This window comes from Clytia hemisphaerica, unplaced genomic scaffold (genome assembly GCF_902728285.1).
Source record: "Clytia hemisphaerica strain Z4C2 unplaced genomic scaffold, Clytia hemisphaerica genome assembly, whole genome shotgun sequence".
NCBI lineage: Eukaryota > Metazoa > Cnidaria > Hydrozoa > Leptothecata > Clytiidae > Clytia > Clytia hemisphaerica.
This window is the reverse complement of record NW_027104259.1, coordinates 352-19,033: the sequence shown is the minus strand read 5'-3', so window position 1 is coordinate 19,033 and position 18,682 is coordinate 352. Positions and strand designations below refer to the sequence as shown.

Genomic DNA, 18,682 nt, shown 5'->3' with positions numbered 1-18,682 from the left:
GGGCACTCATTGACTGCCTACGTCAGTGCCTGCTTAAGGGTGGGTTTTTCACATCCCAAATGCACTGTAAGGTGTGTTTCTGTGAGATTGCATGCAGGGTCGAATTTAAAACATCAAATAAGGGTTAAAAGAAAGATTTTTACTTCTCGTTTATTTGAAAAGTGTCTATTGTCTGATCATAAAGCTCTGACAAGAATAATTTTCTCGTTTTCTTTGAACGAAAATTTTCCCAAGTTCTTCTTTCACGCAGGTTTAACTGAGAATATGTGCACGATAAGGTTGGGTAATCAGAGAAAATGCACGGAAGGGTACCTTTTCACCATTTTGCACTGCACGGTAAGGTACGATGTGAAAGCAATTTTGCGCGCACATACGTCGTTCGAAATCGAGTGCCCCCCCCCACCCCCGGGTCCAACCTGAACCATCTCCAACGAAGGATTGATCGTTGTTAAACAGGGAGAATCCAAAGGAATCAAATTCAACAGTGATAAAAGAAAGATCGTTTTAAGATCAGGAAAACAATATTCCTGACCCCTCCCTTATATGAACGGGAGGCATCTATCCTCAGCGAACTATAACATCTTGGTGTTCACTGGTACATCTATGCATAAATGACGCTTCAAAACTCTCCAAGCGAATCTCTGACTATGGGCAGGACTTCGCCTTGATTCCAGTGGTAAACGTAAAATGCTCCGACCAATCTCAACGCTATTTAATCGCGAGTTATTCCGAAAGTTTTATGGCTGAGAAATAGTTGATATAAATGACCGATCTACATCTTCTCAACAAACAATTCTGCTCCCGTTCAAGTCTCTGTTTAGGCCTGCGAACATCCACTAACGAACTTCTTAACATTACACCTATCAGACTTCACATCGACAAAACTACCGAGAATTAATCTTATATGTCAGCTTTATGAAGAACAAGCCACATCAGCTACCTGGATTGGTAACGTGCAGCAGTGAGGCTAACAGCATAGCCTCAAATAAAAAACGGACGGGTCATAAATCAACGAAGCACTTCGCTCGCAGCTCAATCTACCGTTTGTTTGATTTACTTTGCGGTCTTTCATTAAGGGCTATGCATGTAGCCTCCACTGATGCAAGTACCCAATCTCACGGTACTAGTGGAAAGCCGATCCAATTAGAACGAGCCTACTCAACATAAAGGTTATTCACCCTGCTGCTCGGCTACCTGACGTCATTGCTGTATGCGTAAGGAAAAAAAAAACACAAACGGACCATTAAAAATGAATTAGAACAGAATACTAGAAACAGATTCGCTTACTTGCTATCCGACTGGCATGTAATGGAAAATCGTAAAGAACTGAAAAACACCCTTAACAGACACACCATGAACAGTTGAAACATTTTATATGATTATATTACATACCTTTTAAATTTCAAGAAGTGACAAAACAGAATGAAGAAGCCTTGGAGGTTCTACCCACTTATCCTACCCTTGTCCCCCCCTTCCCCCTCTTACCTACAATTTCTCCAAAGCTTCTTTTAATCTCTTCTCACTTCACTTATATATATTATATCTTATATTTTATTGTTTGTTTGTTTGTTTGTTTATCTTTTTGAGATTATAGAAGAAGAATAAACTATGTACATAAGGTTTAACCATGAGTGGTTTTCGAGCTATGTACACTTCTATACGAAGAAAAAAAAATTAACTAGAAAACATTTTGACTTTATATGCACTAGCTTTCAGATAGATGTTTCTTGTGAGCTTTAGCTCATCTTTGCACTGTGACCTCCACGTTTTTCTCAACGTTTAATTCTATCCATTATCTCAAAGATACCTAGTTCGTTAGTCCATTTTCAAGATAAATCTCAAGAAATCCATTCAACATATACATAATATTTTAAATAAAAATTTTGTAAACATACGATATTTTTCAACTTTAGCCCTGATTTACTTTGAACGATGTATCCCCTTTTGTCTCTTTCAATCCCAAGCTCAATTCTTTTTTTTTTGATCAATTTTTCCAGTGTAACCAAGCCTAACGCTAGGTGATTCCCTTTTGTTTTTTATTTTTCTCACTTCTTTGTCCCTAGTCTAGAGACCAATCCAACCAATCTCACCTACCACAACAACCTTTTATTTTTTACTAAAAACGAAAAACGAAAAACCGGTACATAGAAAAAAAACCCTTTATATAAGTTTATACCATTATTGGTGATAAAAGTCTTCCCTCTATCCAACTGTATATTAGTGAATTTATACAAGATAAATTGCTTTGGAAAACTTTCTGTGCTGTCTCCTATGAACCATTCTGTTCAAAATAAGCTTATATTCTTGATGATACCAACTACTATCACTTTTGTGTGCGTTTGTGTAAGTTTCAGAAAACCCTTTTTGCTCTTACGCTTTGAACCTTCTCTGGGTCTCTTTAACGACTCTAATTATTTATAAGTTAATAATATATTCTTCTCGAAACTATTTAGAAACGAAGTACTCAATGCGTGGACGAACACACTAAATTCGTTTTTGTTTGCGAGTTCGTTTTAACCATGCACGCTTTCGGCGTTTTTTAAGTTATCAAAATAATCATAGATAACGGGCATATAACATTGGTAATTAGTTCGTACACGGAACAAGTAACGGCGCACATATTGAGCATATTTTCCTGTGTTATAAGCACCTACACGTTTTTTTAAAAATACACTTATAAGAATATCATATTCTTATAAAGTGTATTCTTATAAAAAAACGTGTAGGTGCTTATAACACAGACAAATATGCTCATATTGTGCGCCGTTACTTGTTTACGTTGTAAGAACTAATTACCAAATGTTATAATGCCCGTCTATCTATTGAGTTATTTTGATAAACTTAAAAAACGCACGAAAAGCGTGCATGGTTAAAAGAACTAGTAAACAAAAACTGAATTTAGTGTGTTCGTCCACCGCATTGAGTACTTTCGTTTTTCTAAATTAGTTTCAGAGAAGAATATATTATTAACTTATAAATAATTAGAGTCGTTTAAAGAAGACCACAGAGAAAGGTTTCAAAGCGTAAGAGCAAAAAGGGTTTTCTGAAACTTACACAACGCACACAAAAGTGATAGTAGTTGGTATCATCAAGAATATAAGCTTATTTTGAACAGAATGGTTCATAGGAACAGCAAAGAAAGTTTTCCAAAGCAATTTATCTTGTATAAATTCACTAATATACAGTTGGATAGAGGGAAGACTTTTTATCACCAATAATGGTATAAACTTTATATAAAGGGTTTTTTTTTCTATGTACAGGTTTTTCGTTTTTCGTTTTTAGTAAAAAATAAAAGGTTGTTGTGGTAGGTGAGATTGGTTGGATTGGTCTCTAGACTAGGGACAAAGAAGTGAGAAAAATAAAAAACAAAAGGGAATCACCCTAGCGTTAGGCTTGGTTACACTGGAAAAATTGATCAAAAAAAAAAGAATTGAGCTTGGGATTGAAAGAGAACAAAAGGGGATACATCGTTCAAAGTAAATCAGGGCTAAAGTTGAAAAATATCGTATGTTTACAAATTTTTATTTAAAATATTATGTATAGTTGAATGGATTTCTTGAGATTTATCTTGAAAATGTGACTAACGAACTAGGTATCTTTGAGATAATGGATAGAATTAAAAGTTGAGAAAAACGTGGAGGTCACAGTGCAAAGATGAGCTAAAGCTCACAAGAAACATCTATCTGAAAGCTAGTGCATATAAAGTCAAAATGTTTTCTAGTTAATTTTTTTTTCTTCGTATAGAAGTGTACATAGCTCGAAAACCACTCATGGTTAAACCTTATGTACATAGTTTTAGTCTTCTTCTATAATCTCAAAAAGATAAACAAACAAACAAACAAACAAAATAAATATAAGATATAATATATATAAGTGAAGTGAGAAGAGATTAAAGAAGCTTTGGAGAAATTGTAGGTAAGAGGGGGAAGGGGGGGACAAGGGTAGGATAAGTGGGTAGAACCTCCAAGGCTTCTTTCATTCTGTTTTGTCACTTCTTGAAAATTTAAAAGGTATGTAATATAATCATATAAAATGTTTCAACTGTTCATGGTGTGTCTGTTAAGGGTGTTTTTCAGTTCTTTACGATTTTCCATTACATGCCAGTCGGATAGCAAGTAAGAGAATCTGTTTCTAGTATTCTGTTCTAATTCATTTTTAATGGTCCGTTTGTGTTTTTTTTTTCATTAAGAATTACAGCAATGACGTCAAGGTTAGCCGAGCAGCAGGAGTTGAATAACACTTGTATAGTTGAGTAGGATCGTTCTACTTTGGATAGGATTTCCAATAGGTACCGTGAGATTGGGTAACTTGCATCAGTGGAGGCTAACATGCATAGCCCTCAAATGAAAGACCTGGCAAAGTTAAATCAAAACAAAAATGGTAGAGTTGAGCTGCGAGCGAAGCTGCGTAGTTGTATTTTAATGACCAGTCAGGTTTTTTTATTTGAGGGCTATGCATGTTAGCCTCCACTGATGCAAGTTACCCAATCTCACGGTATGCTGATGTGACTTTGTTCTTCATAAGCTGCAATATAAGATTAATTCTACGGTAGTTTATTGTCGATGTGAAGTCTGATAGGTTGTAATGTTTAAGAAGTTCGTTAGTGGCATGTTTCGACAGGCCTAACAGAGACTTGAACGCGGAGCAGAATTGTTTGTTGAGAAGATGTAGATCGGTTTCATTTATATCAACTATTTCTAAGCCATATAAAACTTTCGGAATAACTAGAGATTTAAATAGCGTTGAGATTGTGTTCGGATGCATTTTACGTTTACCACTGGAAATCAAGGACGAAGTCACTGCCCATAGTTCAGAGATTCTGTCTTGGAGATGTTTGTGAAGCGTCATTTTATGCGATAGGATGTACCAGTGAACACCAAGATGTTATAGGTTCTGCTGAGGATAGATTGCCTCCCCGTTCAATATAAGGGAGGGGTCAGGAATGATTTGTTTTCCTGATATTATAAACTGAGTCTTTCTTTTATCACTGTTGAATTTGATTCCTTTGGATTCTCCATGTTTAACAACTGTATCAATCATTCGTTGGAGATGGTTCAAGGTTGGACCCCGGGGGGGGGGGGGGGCACTCGATTTCGAAACGACGGTATGTGCCGCGCAAAATTTGCTTTTCAAAATCGTACCCTTACAGTGCAGTTCAAAATGGCTGAAAAGGTACCCTTTCAGTGCATTTTCTCTTGATTTACCCAACCCTTATAGTGCACTATATTTCTCAGCTGTAAACCTGCGTGAAAGAAGAAGCTTGGGAAATTTTCTGTTTCAAAGAAAAACTGAGAAAATTATTCTTGTCAGAGCTGTAATTATCAGACAATAGAAACTTTTTCAAATAAACGAGAAGTAAAAATCTTTCTTTTTAACCCTTATTTTGGATTTGTTTTAAAATTCGACCCTTGCAGTGCAATCTCACAGAAACACACCCTTACAGTGCATTTTGGGATGTTGAAAAACCCCACCCTTAAGCACGGCACATGACGTAGGCCAGATCATATGAGTGCCCCCCCCCCCCCCCGGGGGTTGGACTGACCAGTATGATGTCATCCGCAAAAACTATGATAGAGGTGTTTAGATCTGGTGTGAGTAAGGCTCCAAGATTGGATTTTTTTATCGTGTCAATAAGGAACTCTGTGTAGATATTGTAGAGATAGGGTGACATGCTTGATCCATGTCTGACTCCTTGTGTTTAATTTGAAACTCTCAGAATAATGACCTTTGTATTTAACACTAGTTTCTTCTCTGAGATATAAGTTTATTAAAAAGCGAATAACAAGTCTCGGTATTGTTTCTCTTGTGATGAGATTGTTGAATAGTACGAGCCAATTACAACAGTCAAAGACTTTCTCTGCATCCATGCTGCAAACATGGACAGGAGTGCCTTGACTGTTGTACTTTGTAATTGTATCTCTCAGTAGTAGTTCAGCATGCGACGTTGAGACATCAGAACAGAAGCCAAATTGAGCACTTCGATGTTGCTTTAGATCTGGGCATTTGATTATGATGACTTTCTCGATAATTTTTGTGATGATTGGTATGAGACTAATTCCCCGGTAGTTGTTGTTTGGGTCACTCCTCCCGGGGGGGGGGGCAGCTGGGCAAAAGGACCGACGGGTATGTGCGGGTCCTAAGGGTACCTTTTCCAATATGTTTGAAATGCACTGTAAGGGTCGGAAAAACTAGAGATGCACTGTAAGGGTAGAAATTTCAGAAAATTCTTGAAAAATCTAGATATTTTGACCAAAATTGCTAGAATTTTGACCATTTTTTGCACGAAAGGGATCGAAAATTTGGGGGAAAATGCACTCAAAGGGTATGATTTTCACTGATTTTTGCTGCACTGTAAGGGTGCAATTTTAAAAGCCAATTTTTGGCCCGCACATACCGTCAGTCCGCAAACCCAGTGCCCCCCCCCCCGGGGGGTCACTAAATGGCTTACGATGGGACTTAACGACTGGTACAATGTGTGATGATATGCTGGTAAGTTGTCGATTGTCATGATGTTGTTTATAAGGTAGGCGATAAAGTTCAGAAAATTGTTTAATTCGGTAATAGCTTGTTTAACATCAGATATTGATGTGTCAAAGTCATTACCTCCGGATCGAGTTAAATTTTGAAGAACGTCTTTGAGTTTCTTGTTTGATTCACTATTATCGATTGAGTTAATTCTTGGGGTACTAAGTAGGTTACCAAAGTGGCTTTTGAATTTTGAATTCACTGTTAATTTCTTCAGGTGTAGTTTTATTGTTAATTGTGTACAGTTTTTGGGATTTTGAATTAGCTAGGCGGACTTTCTTCCAGTATGATCTGGAATTGAAGTTTTTGATTTTCTCTACATTAATATAGTGTTCCGCAGTAGATTGGGTTTTACACGTCTTGACTAGGCAGCGATAGTCTTTTCTAGCAAGTTTGTATCGGTTAAATTCGACTGAGCTATCATCTCTGGGGAAACCTTTTTCACGCCAAGAGTTGGACATTTTCTGAAGAGTGTTTCTTTTCTTGCTTTGGATTTTTTACTTACTTTCGTTTTTTTTAACTAGATTACTCAGGTGTTTCTCTTTTTTTTCCCTGAATGTTTTTTATATTGTAATCTGTTTTCAATAAATAATCTAAAAAGTACTGGAGATGACATGTAGGCGTTAATAATGTGCGCGCGCTCTTTCGGGAGCGTGATGCGTGATGGAAGGCGGTCGTTTCATCCACATTTACATCCAAACTGTGCTGTGACCTAGTAATATTATAACATCGAGGTAGACAAGATAACATTCTGGTTAAAGGTTTTATTTTTACATAAGCGTTCCCGTTTGATATCAGCCACATATTTCATATCAGGACAGTGTCCCTATATTATGCTAATTATAAGCAAAAATATGCAAAAATATTTTTTTCTTTTCCTCTTTCTGACCAATATTGCTCCACATCCGTGTCAATCCAATGTGAAAAAGCTTGTGAATTAAAATTGATGAGTAAGCAAACGACTTCACTCTTACTTAAAAACAAAACCTTAGAATTTTATGTATTCACTTTATAAAGTTGATCCATATTGTTTGTTTCCCTCTTCCAAATGATCGAAAATCTTGTTGGTTTATTTTTACAGAATTAAATAAAAATGATCGAGGTACCGATAAAAGCTATTCCAAAAGCCATACAATTAGCTACAATTACTTCGCATAAGATTGTAAATGAATGCACAGAACCAAAAGTCTCAGCCGTAACAGAGAGGGACCTTAAAAACTTGGTCAGTGAATTTGAAGAAAAGAAAGACAGGTTGGATGTCTTGGTTGATTCCTGGTTATCTCAAAGGGAAGAATTGGTCAAAAGCGTGAAGGCAATTGCTGGTCAATGCGACGAAACACACATGGATGTCAACATATCAAATGTTGCTAGTGGAGTTGTGGGCTTCGTTGGGGCGAGTTTTGCCGTTACTGCAGTGTCAATAGCCTTGGCTCCAGTAACAGCTGGTGCCAGTGTTATTGCAGGCTTTTCAATCGCCGCGGTTACTGTTGGACTTTCTGGGGGAGCTGTTGGTGTGGGAGCAAATATCATTGGACCTTGGTTGATCAAAAGTAAGTGCGCTTCTCTACACAGTTTATTTTTTATATAAGAATTACATAAATCGAAATGAGTCTCGCCTTAAAATATTCTTAGTAATACTTGTTGAACTTTCATGCTCCTTTCAAGTATTGAAAGCGAAAAAATGAAAAGAAAAAAAACTAATCAAAAACCCCGAAGAACTGAAAAACCCTAACTGAAGAAAGAAAAATTAAACAAAACTTTTGAGGCTCAGCATAATTCTTAAAAAAATCTTAAACTTTTGAGTCTTATAAGAAAAAGGACTTTCCCAATCGTGTATTCATCGCTGAACCTTTGTAAAAACAAAGGCGCAAATTATAGCCGGTAAGACTTAAATGTCTTAATCTCGTTTTAAATTTAGAAAAATGCAAAGAAGCTGATGAACTTATAAAGAAAGATGATATCATGACGCAAGAAGTTCAAGCACTTTCTGAAGAAATCGAGAAAATATCGTCAACGATCGAGTCACTCAAACAGCGCCAACACATCGACATCGGTGCTAGCTCATTTGGTTTTGCTGCAAAAGCTGCAGCCGACATTGTGGAAATCGTGATGTGCGCAAAAGCAATTAAAAGTATCACGACTGCTTCTCAAATTATCGACGGTATAGTAGACGTGACTAAAGTGGCCGCGTTGGCTGGCAGTAAGACGGCAATGGTATTTGCGGTTTTCGGATTAGCCGTTTCGATTGGTGAAATTGCATGGTACTCCCGGAAGATTGACAAAAAGAAAAGTCAGAAGCTGGATTAAGTTTCATGAAAATTGCAGATAACTTGACACAGCAGATAGCCAAAATTCGTCAGATCAAGATTACAAATGACCAGCCCCGTACAAGAAGTAGTACAGTCTAAAGTGAACATTTACATACATATAACCGGAGAGAAAGACATATTTTATATAACGTAAAATTCTAATTCATTATCTCACAGAAGTTTCTCTAGTATAACTTAAATACAATGTAATTTCTTTGTTCAGCTTTGTTTGATATTTTGTTTTGGATATTCAATTCCTCGGGGAAGTAGAGCGGGTTTATAGATAGATAGAGCAACTAGAGGGGGCCTCTTTTTTTTAGTTAAAATATTGAATAAAAATGGGTCGTTCGCCAGAAATAAATTCTCGCAAAATTTAGAAATTTTATTAAATCGCCAAAATAAATTCCACCAAATTGCACCAAAATTGGCGAATGGGCTCGATTCGCCAAAACTTCTTCTCGCCAAAATTTCTTCTCTTTTCCCGTCATCATCTGCAAAAGGCGTCATATAAAATGAGAATACTTCTGGAAATAAATCCAGTGATTACCATTCAAACCAGAAGCATACCCGGCGGAACAACCGTAAAAGCAGGGAGGCTGCAGGGGCAATGGGATAAAATCTGCTTGGAATTTGAGAAAAAAATCTCATTTTCTTAAAATTGGGGAGGCTCACCAGTCTCCCAGTCACCCTGCTTTCGCCGGGCCTGAGAAGCAAAGAGTCTATCAGGGAGCGTCGTATTTGAAAATGTTTCGCCGAAATTTAAAACATTTGTAAATAAACATATACGCACAGCTTAGCTCATTTTAAATTCATATTGTATCTTTTATTAGGGGGAATTCTTTAAATTTTGTACAGTTCATGAACCCCGTCACCAGGATGAGAAATTTCCAGTAGATTTTCATATTTCAAACCATTGTGAAGTAGCGCAAAACGTTTTGAATGATATTTTAAAGACATTTCAATGACATAGAGGCCACAAGACAACTTCTCTCAAGTTTTTGAATAATACGACACTCTCAACCCTAAACTAAGGGCTACTTTGTCATAAAAAATCTACACTACAAAGTTTTTTCAAGTAGCTTTTTTTCTAATTGAAATTTGGATGTTTTCCTTGTCAAGAGCTCCTTGTTTGTTTTACTGGAGTTGGCGTCATCGAAAAGTTAAGCTCACTCTAGCTTATCATGAGAGCTGTCCTTTGCGGACAAAGCCTGTACATAATAGGTTGTTTTCTAATCTATATAGTTCCGAAATGTTTAAATATAAATCACATGGGAAAGAAATAACCAGAAATAGCCAAGGTGAAAAAATAAAAACTGTTTAGGGATGCATACATGCTAGTCCAAATATTAATTGATTCCAATTGGTCAGCAGTATATCATTATCACGTTTCCGGCGCGTTTTGGCCACTTAAAAAAAGGTTCAGTTGCTCAAAAGGCTCTTGAATAGTCATTACAAAAATCACCATTTTGTACCTTTTCCGAACGATTTTTAAACATCCTTAGATTAGCTGTCAAAGCACAATACGTCAAAGGTTTGCAGATGAGATGGAGTTTTTATAAGATGCTTTAATAATTTTTTTTTGTTCCTTGATTTGATACCATACTGGATATATTAGTTATGAACAAAATACATAAATTACCCCAAAATTGAGAAAATGGCAAGACCAAGACCTGTAAAAATAATTGGTCATTTGAAGTAATTAAAATGATGCGTTCTTCAGAAAAATTTTTATTACTGGCTAACAACCAACCAAATCAAATAAGAACTTGTAAAAGCTCCATCTCGTCCCAAGGTTTGAAGTGCTTGCTATTGGTGACCTCTTCAAACTAGTAAATTCTTTTTCTCAAAGCTTAATTTGATGATCGCTACCAGCCTGTAACGATGCGGGCAGACAGTGGCGTTGTGGGAAAATTTTTCTGGAGGGGCTAAAGTCAATTTTTGGACCCCGGTGGAGGTCCTTTAAATTAACCCATGTTCGTTCGTCCGTTCGTTCGTTCATTCGTTTGACTGCATTTTTGAAAAAATGAAACATTTTTTTATATTATGTATTGTCTGTTAGTTTTCTCAGTCATTTTCATTTTTTTCGGTCGTCTACCGGCAGTGCTTTATTTTTACCCTACCTTACATATTCTCAAACAGACACAATAAACGCACGTGAAAGTGAAACTTATAATATTATAAACATCGAGATAGACTAGACAATATTATGGTTGAAATTTAACTCAGTAAAGAATTTTGTGTATTCAATCCAACATTTCCAATTCATTGTTGGACGTCATGTTGGACGAAAAGTCATTTGCGCAAAAACGTCAAACATTTTCTTCCAACATGATTACGCAAATGTATCCGACATTGAAACCAACATAAAAGTGACGTCAATCTCATAAAAAATGTTGGATGAAAAGTTTGACGGCGATCAAACTTCATCCAACATGATTTCCAACAATTTTCTTAAAAAGTTGCAATTTTATAACTTGCGCAAATGAACCCAACATTTGATCCAACAATAATGTTGGATCAAATGTTGGATTCATTTGCGCCGGCCTTAATTAAACGACGTCACTCTTACTTAAAAACAAAACCTTAGAATTTTGTGTATTCACTTTATAAAGTTGATCCATATTGTTTGTTTCCCTCTTCCAAATGATCGAAAATCTTGTTGGTTTATTTTTACAGAATTAAATAAAAATGATCGAGGTACCAATAAAAGCTATTCCAAAAGCCATACAAATAGCTACAATGGCTTCGCATAAGATTGTAAACGAATGCACAGAACCAAAAGTCTCAGCCGTAACAGAGAGGGACCTTAAAAACTTGGTCAGTGACTTTGAAGAAAAGAAAGACAGGTTGGATGTCTTGGTTGATTCCTGGTTATCTCAAAGGGAAGAATTGGTCAAAAGCGTGAAGGCAATTGCTGGTCAATGCGACGAAACACACATGGATGTCAACATATCAAATGTTGCTGGTGGAGTTGCAGGCGTCGTTGGAGCAGGTCTTGGCGTTACTGCATTGTCAATAGCCTTGGCCCCAGTAACAGCTGGTGCCAGTGTTATTGCAGGCTTTGCAATCGCCGGGGCTACTGTTGGACTCTCTGGGGGAGCTGTTGGTGTGGGAGCAAATATCATTGGACCTTGGTTGATCAAAAGTAAGTGCGCTTCTCTACACAGTTTATTTTTTATATAAGAATTACATAAATCGAAATCAGTCTCGCCTTAAAATATTCTTAGTAATACTTGTTGAACTTTTACAAAGCACTTTTAACTTTGATTTCATGCTCCCTTCAAGTATTGAAAGCGAAAAAATAAAAATAAAAAGAAATTAATCAAAAACCCCGAAGAACTGAAAAACCCTAACTGAAGAAAGAAAAATTGAACAAAACTTTTGAGGCTCAGCATAATTCTTAAAAAATTCTTAAACTTTTGAGTCTTATATATAAGAAAAAGGACTTTCCCAACCGTGTATTCATCGCTGAACCTTTGTAAAAACAAAGGCGCAAATTATAGCCGGTAGGACTTAAATGTCTTAATCTCGTTTTAAATTTAGAAAAATGCAAAGAAGCTGATGAGCTTATAAAGAAAGATGACATCATGACACAAGAAGTTCAAGCACTTTCTGAAGAAATCGAGAAAATATCGTCAACGATCGAGTCACTCAAACGGCGCCAACACATCGACATCGGTGCTAGCTCATTTGGTTTTGCTGCAAAAGCTGCAGCCGACATTGTGGAGATCGTGTTTTGCGCAAAAGCAATTAAAAGTATCACGACTGCTTCTCAAATTATCGACGGTATAGTAGACGTGACTAAAGTGGCCGCGTTGGCTGGCAGTAAGACGGCAATGGTATTTGCAGTTGTTGGATTAGCCGTTTCGATTGGTGAAATTGCATGGTACTCCCGGAAGATTGACAAAAAAGAAAAGTCAGAAGCTGGATTAAGTTTCATGAAAATTGCAGATAACTTGACACAGCAGATAGCCAAAATTCGTCAGATCAAGGTTACAAGTGACCAGTCTCGTACAAGAAGTAATGCAGCCTAAAGTGAACATTTACATACACATAACCGGAGAGAAAGAAGACAATTTTATATGACGTAAAATTCTAAATCATTATTTCACAGAAGTTTCTTTAGTATAAGTTAAATACAATGTAATTTCTTTGTTTGATATATTATTGTTTTAGATATTCAATTCCTAAAGGAAGTAGAGTGGGTTTTTGAAGAAAAAAAATAGAGCAACTAGGGGCTGTTTATATGGGGGCGGGATGGCCCGGTGTAGCGGATTATTTGAACTACCTGCAAAAGATTACTCCCCCGGTCATAATAAACTAGTAAAAAAAGACTCCCCTAGAGTAAAAATTTCCCAGGAAATTATAACTCCCTTTTTATAGTAAATAATGACTCCCCATAGCTTTTTTTCTGTAAGAGGTAAGGAGCTAAAATAAACTAGTTGAATAAGACTCCCCTCAAAAGTCAAGCAAAACAAGCAACATGCTGAATGGACCTACCTAATGATTAACATCAGATGAAAATAAGAGAAAAAGCGACAATAATTGTACAAAAATTCAGAATGGAAAAATAAAGCTTGTGTGTTGAATAATGTAAAATGGTAAAAAGGAATTTCCCCAAATACGAAAATCACTTAAACCATTCAGGCCAGGGGGGGGTCAGTGTACCAGAAGGTGGCGTGTATCCTGGGGTGGGTGGGTGTTTGAGAAAAAAATTTGTCATGTACTACATGTGTACTATAATTGGGGTGTTGGGTCCAAAATCGATTTTGATTTTTACTACCTGTGTACCAAAATAGGGGTGTTGGGTCCAAAATCGATGTTAACACTGGTTAACAGTGTGGAAACAAAAAGGTTCAGAAAAAATTATCTACTAAAATAGAAATGTAAAGTTGTTCTATTATAAATTGATCAAGCCAAGTTTGTCCAAGATCATTCTTCCAAACTTCTTGGAATGAATTGTAATCCTACCAGATCCCACTGAATGGTTTATCGAGTCAATGTAAACATTCGAAAATTTGAATTCAAACATTCAACATTCGTACATTAGAGGTGCCAACTCTCACGCATTGGGTGTGAGACTCATGTATTTCTACATGGTCTCACGTAATTTTTGAAAAGTTTGATTTCTCACCCATTTTGGATTTTTGAGAAAAATTTTTCCTGTTTTTCCGATTTTTGGAAAAAAGTTTTCCCAATTTCCCGATTTCCCGATTTTCCGAAAAAAAGTTTTCCCGATTTCCCGATTTTTGGAAAAATGTTTACCCGATTTTCCGATTTTCGGAAAAAAGTTTCTCTATTTTCCGGATTTTTCAAGGTAGTACCCGGTAGTAAATGGGGGGTATGGGGTGGTTTTGGTTTTTACCAGGTACTACCTGGTAGTAAATAGGGGGTATGGGGTGGTTTTGGGATTTTTCCATGTAGTATGGTGTACTTCAGGGGTGGGTGGGTGTCAAGTTTTGAAAAATACCTTGTAGTACACATACATGCCGCCTTCTAGTATACTGACCCCCCCCCCCTGTTCAGGCTCAAAAAACCTTTTTTCCCAAAAAAATGTGCCTAAAAAATCTGGCTCCGTCACATTTTGTGACGTGAATCCTGAGAAAAGCTGGTAACAGATGGACGGACGGACGAACGGACGAACGAACGGACATGGGTTAATTTATAGAACCTCCACCGGGGTACCCGGAGGTAGGTCCAAAAAGTCATTGTATTTCACTGCGTTTCAAACGTTCGAATGTAACAAATTAACCATTGGCTTTATTATCATGAACTCCTTTTCATCATAGGTTTGTTAATATTCTGTTTTTACCATACCCGTATATCATAACTTTTTTATGGTTATATTTTTTCTAGTTTTTAAAAGTATTTTTATAAGAGATTTAGAGCCTTCAGAATTAAAGGTTTAATTTGGAAATGGTGTTGATATCCCTAGAAATATTCTCAAATTTTATATTATTTTGTACTTTTGTACCTTTCTTTCTTGTTAATTTTCAAAAGCTTAACTACATTAACCTGATCAATATATTGTGTCCCTTTTTTCTCGATTCACTACCCTGTGTCGCCGAAGTCATCCCAAATTTGCACTGTAAGATTGCGAACTTCAGAATTAGATTGAAAATGGATCACTTCACCTTTCTCTAACAAGGTATAATTCGTTATTGTACCTGGCGTTATAAATTCACCATCTTATTGTATTACTTTTCATCGAATTACCCTTTTAAACGAACCATTGAAATGTTTTCAAATACAATACAGTAAATCAATACAAAAACTTCTTTTGTGGTTTGCCCTTAAAAAAACTGGTAAAAGAGAACGAAAAAAAAACCATAAGGAAAATTTCTACCCTGTCAATTTTTTAATCAAGCACATCTAGATCACCCAAGGAGCACGACAAACAAGTATACCCAACTTCATCCATCCACACCTTTATACAATCAAATAATTAAAAAAGAGAAAAATTTTTTTTCTCGTGAATGATGTTTAGATTTTGCTTTTAGCAGCTGTAGTATGATGTATTCCGTTCCTTGTTAGACATCTTGCTATAGCCATTATAAGATTTGGGAACTTTGGGGAAAGTTTAGGCGAGTTTAGGCTATTTTTTACTCGTTTTTTCTTCGTCATTTTCAACTTCAACCTTCTAAGAGTTGCTTAAAATATTTGTTACACCTTGAAATAACTTACGTAGTTTACAATTCAACTTTTTCGAAGGACCCTTTTTTCAAGGTTTTTGGCCTTCAAATTAATTCGCTGGAGGACAGAATCAAGTAAAGCAGGGCCTAATTTGGAGGTTCTTTGATCACTCGTTGACCAAAAATGGTCAAAAAACGGTCAAAATCTTAAAAAAGTGAATTTTTGTCAAATTCTTGCATTTTTTTGACTTTTTGGCTTAAAATCTCGCTGAAACTCTTTTTTTTTTTTGCTTGACCATGAAACCCAATCCAATTCCCACGAGTTAGACCAAGTATGAGGATTTCTAACTCAAAGAACCTTATGAAAACTAATAAACTTTGCATTCTCAACCGCTGACCGGGGTTCGCGGATTCGCTCCGACGGAGATGTGTTAAAAATAGAAAGAGAAATAGCCGTTGTACTCAGTCCGGCTGTACAAGTGTCCTTGCATAGAATAACATTTGACATGTACTAAAAGATTTCTCAACTTGAAGAGTGAATGTAAACTTAAGACTCTGAAATGATTACCCACAGAGGTTTTTTCCAAGCTTTTATCAATGCACGTTCTTTTTTATAAGAATATCCAAAAATTTTGAAGTCTTCGCATAGCCTAAAAATGTTCTTAACATGTTCTTATTTTGACCATTTTTCGAGCATTTTTGCCCATTTTACTAGGAAATTGGGTGTTTTAGAGCCTGCAAAGCTTTAAAATGTTCTTAACTTGTTCTTAATATTTTAGCCATCGAAGGCTTATGTTCTTATAGTGGGGCCTTATATAGATTGTTTTTGTAAAAAAAACGTGTAGCACTTGAATTTTGGCAGTAGACAGATAATTGAAGGCCTTTCTCACCCAACAAATATCATTCAAAGAAAATAAACCTAACTGCTTTCGATAAACCCCCCTATAAATAATAAAAGCTAGACTTCATACTATGATATCACCAAGTACAGAAATTCACAATATAAAATCCGTATATTATAAACTTTTAAAGCGTCGATAACGCTAGACTGCTTAAGCAATATCTTAACCTTGTATTTTCGGGCTTAGTTAACTAGGATACGTGTTTTTTAAATAAGAACAAGCTAAAATCTTTGAAATCTTTGATGGCTAAAATATAAGTACAAGTTAAGAATATTTTAAGGCTTTGAGAGCTCTGAAATACCCGATTTTAGGAGAATGTACAAAAATACTCACAACACTTTTAGGCTTAAAAATCAAAAAGTCAAGAACATCCGAAAGCTTCCAAAATTTTGGACGTTCTTATAAAAAAACGTGTACATCAAAATGCAAGTGACTGGATCTGACATGCTTTAATTAGTCTTTTCACATGATGAGGAATATATCAGAGCTAGCGCATGCGCATCATATATACCAAAAATAAAAAGAGAAAAAAAAACGAAGAAAAACGCAGCTGCAAAAATATTGTTACCGGCAATGTCATCAAACAAGGTTCTGTATTTACTTAGCAAATGATGGTAAAAAGTAACAGTGATTAATGATGATTGAAAATGAAGAGAGCGAAAGAGAAAAAGTTAAAACAAAGTGTAATAGAAAAACAAAACAGTTGAAAAATAGATGAGACAACGAAAAGACGTGGAAGTCACGATACCAGGTGCAAGTAAAGTTGATCATTTAAAAAACGGGGAGAGAACGGAAAGATAGACCAGAGCCGTCAGTGAAAGACGATTAGGATTTCAAAGAAAATTATACCACTACATCATTTGCAATTAAAAGTAAACCAGCCGAGTGAATTTCATGGCAATATAACTAAACCGAGGATGGAGTTTTCTCTTGTTCGACCAATGTTTTCGGAGACGAAAAACCGCACCAAGCCGGATATCATCCGGGGAAGCCTCGTCCTAACGCGTCCGTTACGTGGCTCAGAAAACAGCCTCAATGAAACATCTCTACGCATACAACACGAAGTGGTGTCGATCGCGTACCAAACACAAGCTCTCATAGCTATGATTCTCATCACATCTCTCTTTCTCTTCTTGGTGAAGAATAAGAAATGCTTGAAGAGACATTCTACTAAGCTATTCATGAACATGCAAGTGGCTCATTTCTGGATGGCTATTACAATTATTGTCACACAACACACTTATGGTAACATAACACCTATAGTCAACAATGGATTCTTACTGGGTCTGTTTCTCGGTATGCTTTTGGCAACTATGGATCGCTATGTCCAAATTCACTCACCGATGACCTATCAGCACCTTCGTAGCAGTCACGTGATAGGAGTAATCACGTGTTCATGGGTTTTGGTCGCCATCTTTGATTCCACGATTCTATCAGTCGCTCGATTCCAGATTAGCCAGCGATTTTTCACCTCACTAACTACCATTTTGTTGTTGGTGACATATATGGTTCTGATTTTTACAAATGCAAGCGTTCTGCTAGTTGCTAAGCGACATCAAGAAAATATACGAAGCTTGTACAAAGCATCGGATGTCGAGACATTGAAAAAGCAAAAACATTCCCTTAAAGCAACCAAAACATGCGTCACGATTGTTGCGTCATACTTGTTGCTATGGCTACCGTTCCTCGTTCATAATATTCTATCGCTGACTGATCTCTACCAACCTGATGGCAGAAAACTCTTTTCGCAGCTAGCAGAAATTTCAGCGCTATCGAATGCTATTGTTGATCAAATTTTGTTTGTAGCTTTCCATAGAGAAGTCAAAAAGACAGTTGGAAAATGCTTAAGAGGTGGTTCAGGAGATTGGGATTACGGCTCGAATAGAACATGTTCGACCAGTCAGAATCGAAAAATCACACCACCGTCAGTCTCAGCGTCAAGAACAAACTCGAAGCCGACTCAAACAGTGTTAGAGGCGATCAAAGAAGAAGACTGATTGACTAATGTTTATTATGAGAACCAGATTATGTGATCATGAAGATGAAGTTTATCGAACTATGGAATTCAAACTGTAGAGGTTCGGATTAGAGAAGTGACAGTATTATTTAAATTTAACAAAGGAAAAAAGTACATGTCACTTATATAATTTAATTTTAAACTTAACACCAACGACTTTCAAAATATTCCATTTAAAATAACTCATCTGTTGACTATATCACCCTCACAGTTTCACGAAGGAATTTTCAAGTTTAATATCGTGATGCCTGCTCAGCGAATTAAAACTGGTAAAAGCTATAAGCCTAATTTCCGCGT

The 18,682-nt window shown here is 36.4% G+C and overlaps 3 protein-coding genes across 3 annotated transcripts; all 3 read left to right on the top strand.

Moving 5' to 3' along the window:
• Positions 1 to 7,610: 7,610 nt before the first annotated feature.
• LOC136816615 (uncharacterized) lies at positions 7,611 to 8,832 on the top strand. The gene is made up of 2 exons (XM_067072954.1): positions 7,611 to 8,075; positions 8,444 to 8,832. Exons 1-2 carry the CDS (start codon positions 7,619 to 7,621, stop codon positions 8,830 to 8,832), a joined length of 846 nt encoding a protein of 281 aa, XP_066929055.1. The 5' UTR covers positions 7,611 to 7,618.
• Positions 8,833 to 11,514: 2,682 nt separating this feature from the next.
• On the top strand, positions 11,515 to 13,026 carry LOC136816616 (uncharacterized). Its single transcript, XM_067072955.1, has 2 exons — positions 11,515 to 11,979; positions 12,378 to 13,026. The coding sequence occupies exons 1-2, from the start codon at positions 11,523 to 11,525 to the stop codon at positions 12,866 to 12,868; spliced, it is 948 nt and encodes a 315-aa protein (XP_066929056.1). The 5' UTR covers positions 11,515 to 11,522; the 3' UTR covers positions 12,869 to 13,026.
• Positions 13,027 to 17,285: 4,259 nt separating this feature from the next.
• On the top strand, positions 17,286 to 18,365 carry LOC136816614 (trace amine-associated receptor 7b-like). Its single transcript, XM_067072953.1, has one exon. It carries the CDS (start codon positions 17,286 to 17,288, stop codon positions 18,363 to 18,365), a length of 1,080 nt encoding a protein of 359 aa, XP_066929054.1.
• Positions 18,366 to 18,682: the final 317 nt, after the last annotated feature.

Excerpts from the sequence above, each read along its gene's own strand:
- LOC136816616 (XM_067072955.1), top strand. The coding sequence starts at position 11,523 with ATGATCGAGGTACCAATAAAAGCTATTCCAAAAGCCATACAAATAGCT. Across the intron at positions 11,980-12,377 it reads TGGACCTTGGTTGATCAAAA|AAAAATGCAAAGAAGCTGAT; the intron begins GTAAGTGCGCTT and ends TTTTAAATTTAG.
- LOC136816615 (XM_067072954.1), top strand. The coding sequence starts at position 7,619 with ATGATCGAGGTACCGATAAAAGCTATTCCAAAAGCCATACAATTAGCT. Across the intron at positions 8,076-8,443 it reads TGGACCTTGGTTGATCAAAA|AAAAATGCAAAGAAGCTGAT; the intron begins GTAAGTGCGCTT and ends TTTTAAATTTAG.
- LOC136816614 (XM_067072953.1), top strand. The coding sequence starts at position 17,286 with ATGGAGTTTTCTCTTGTTCGACCAATGTTTTCGGAGACGAAAAACCGC.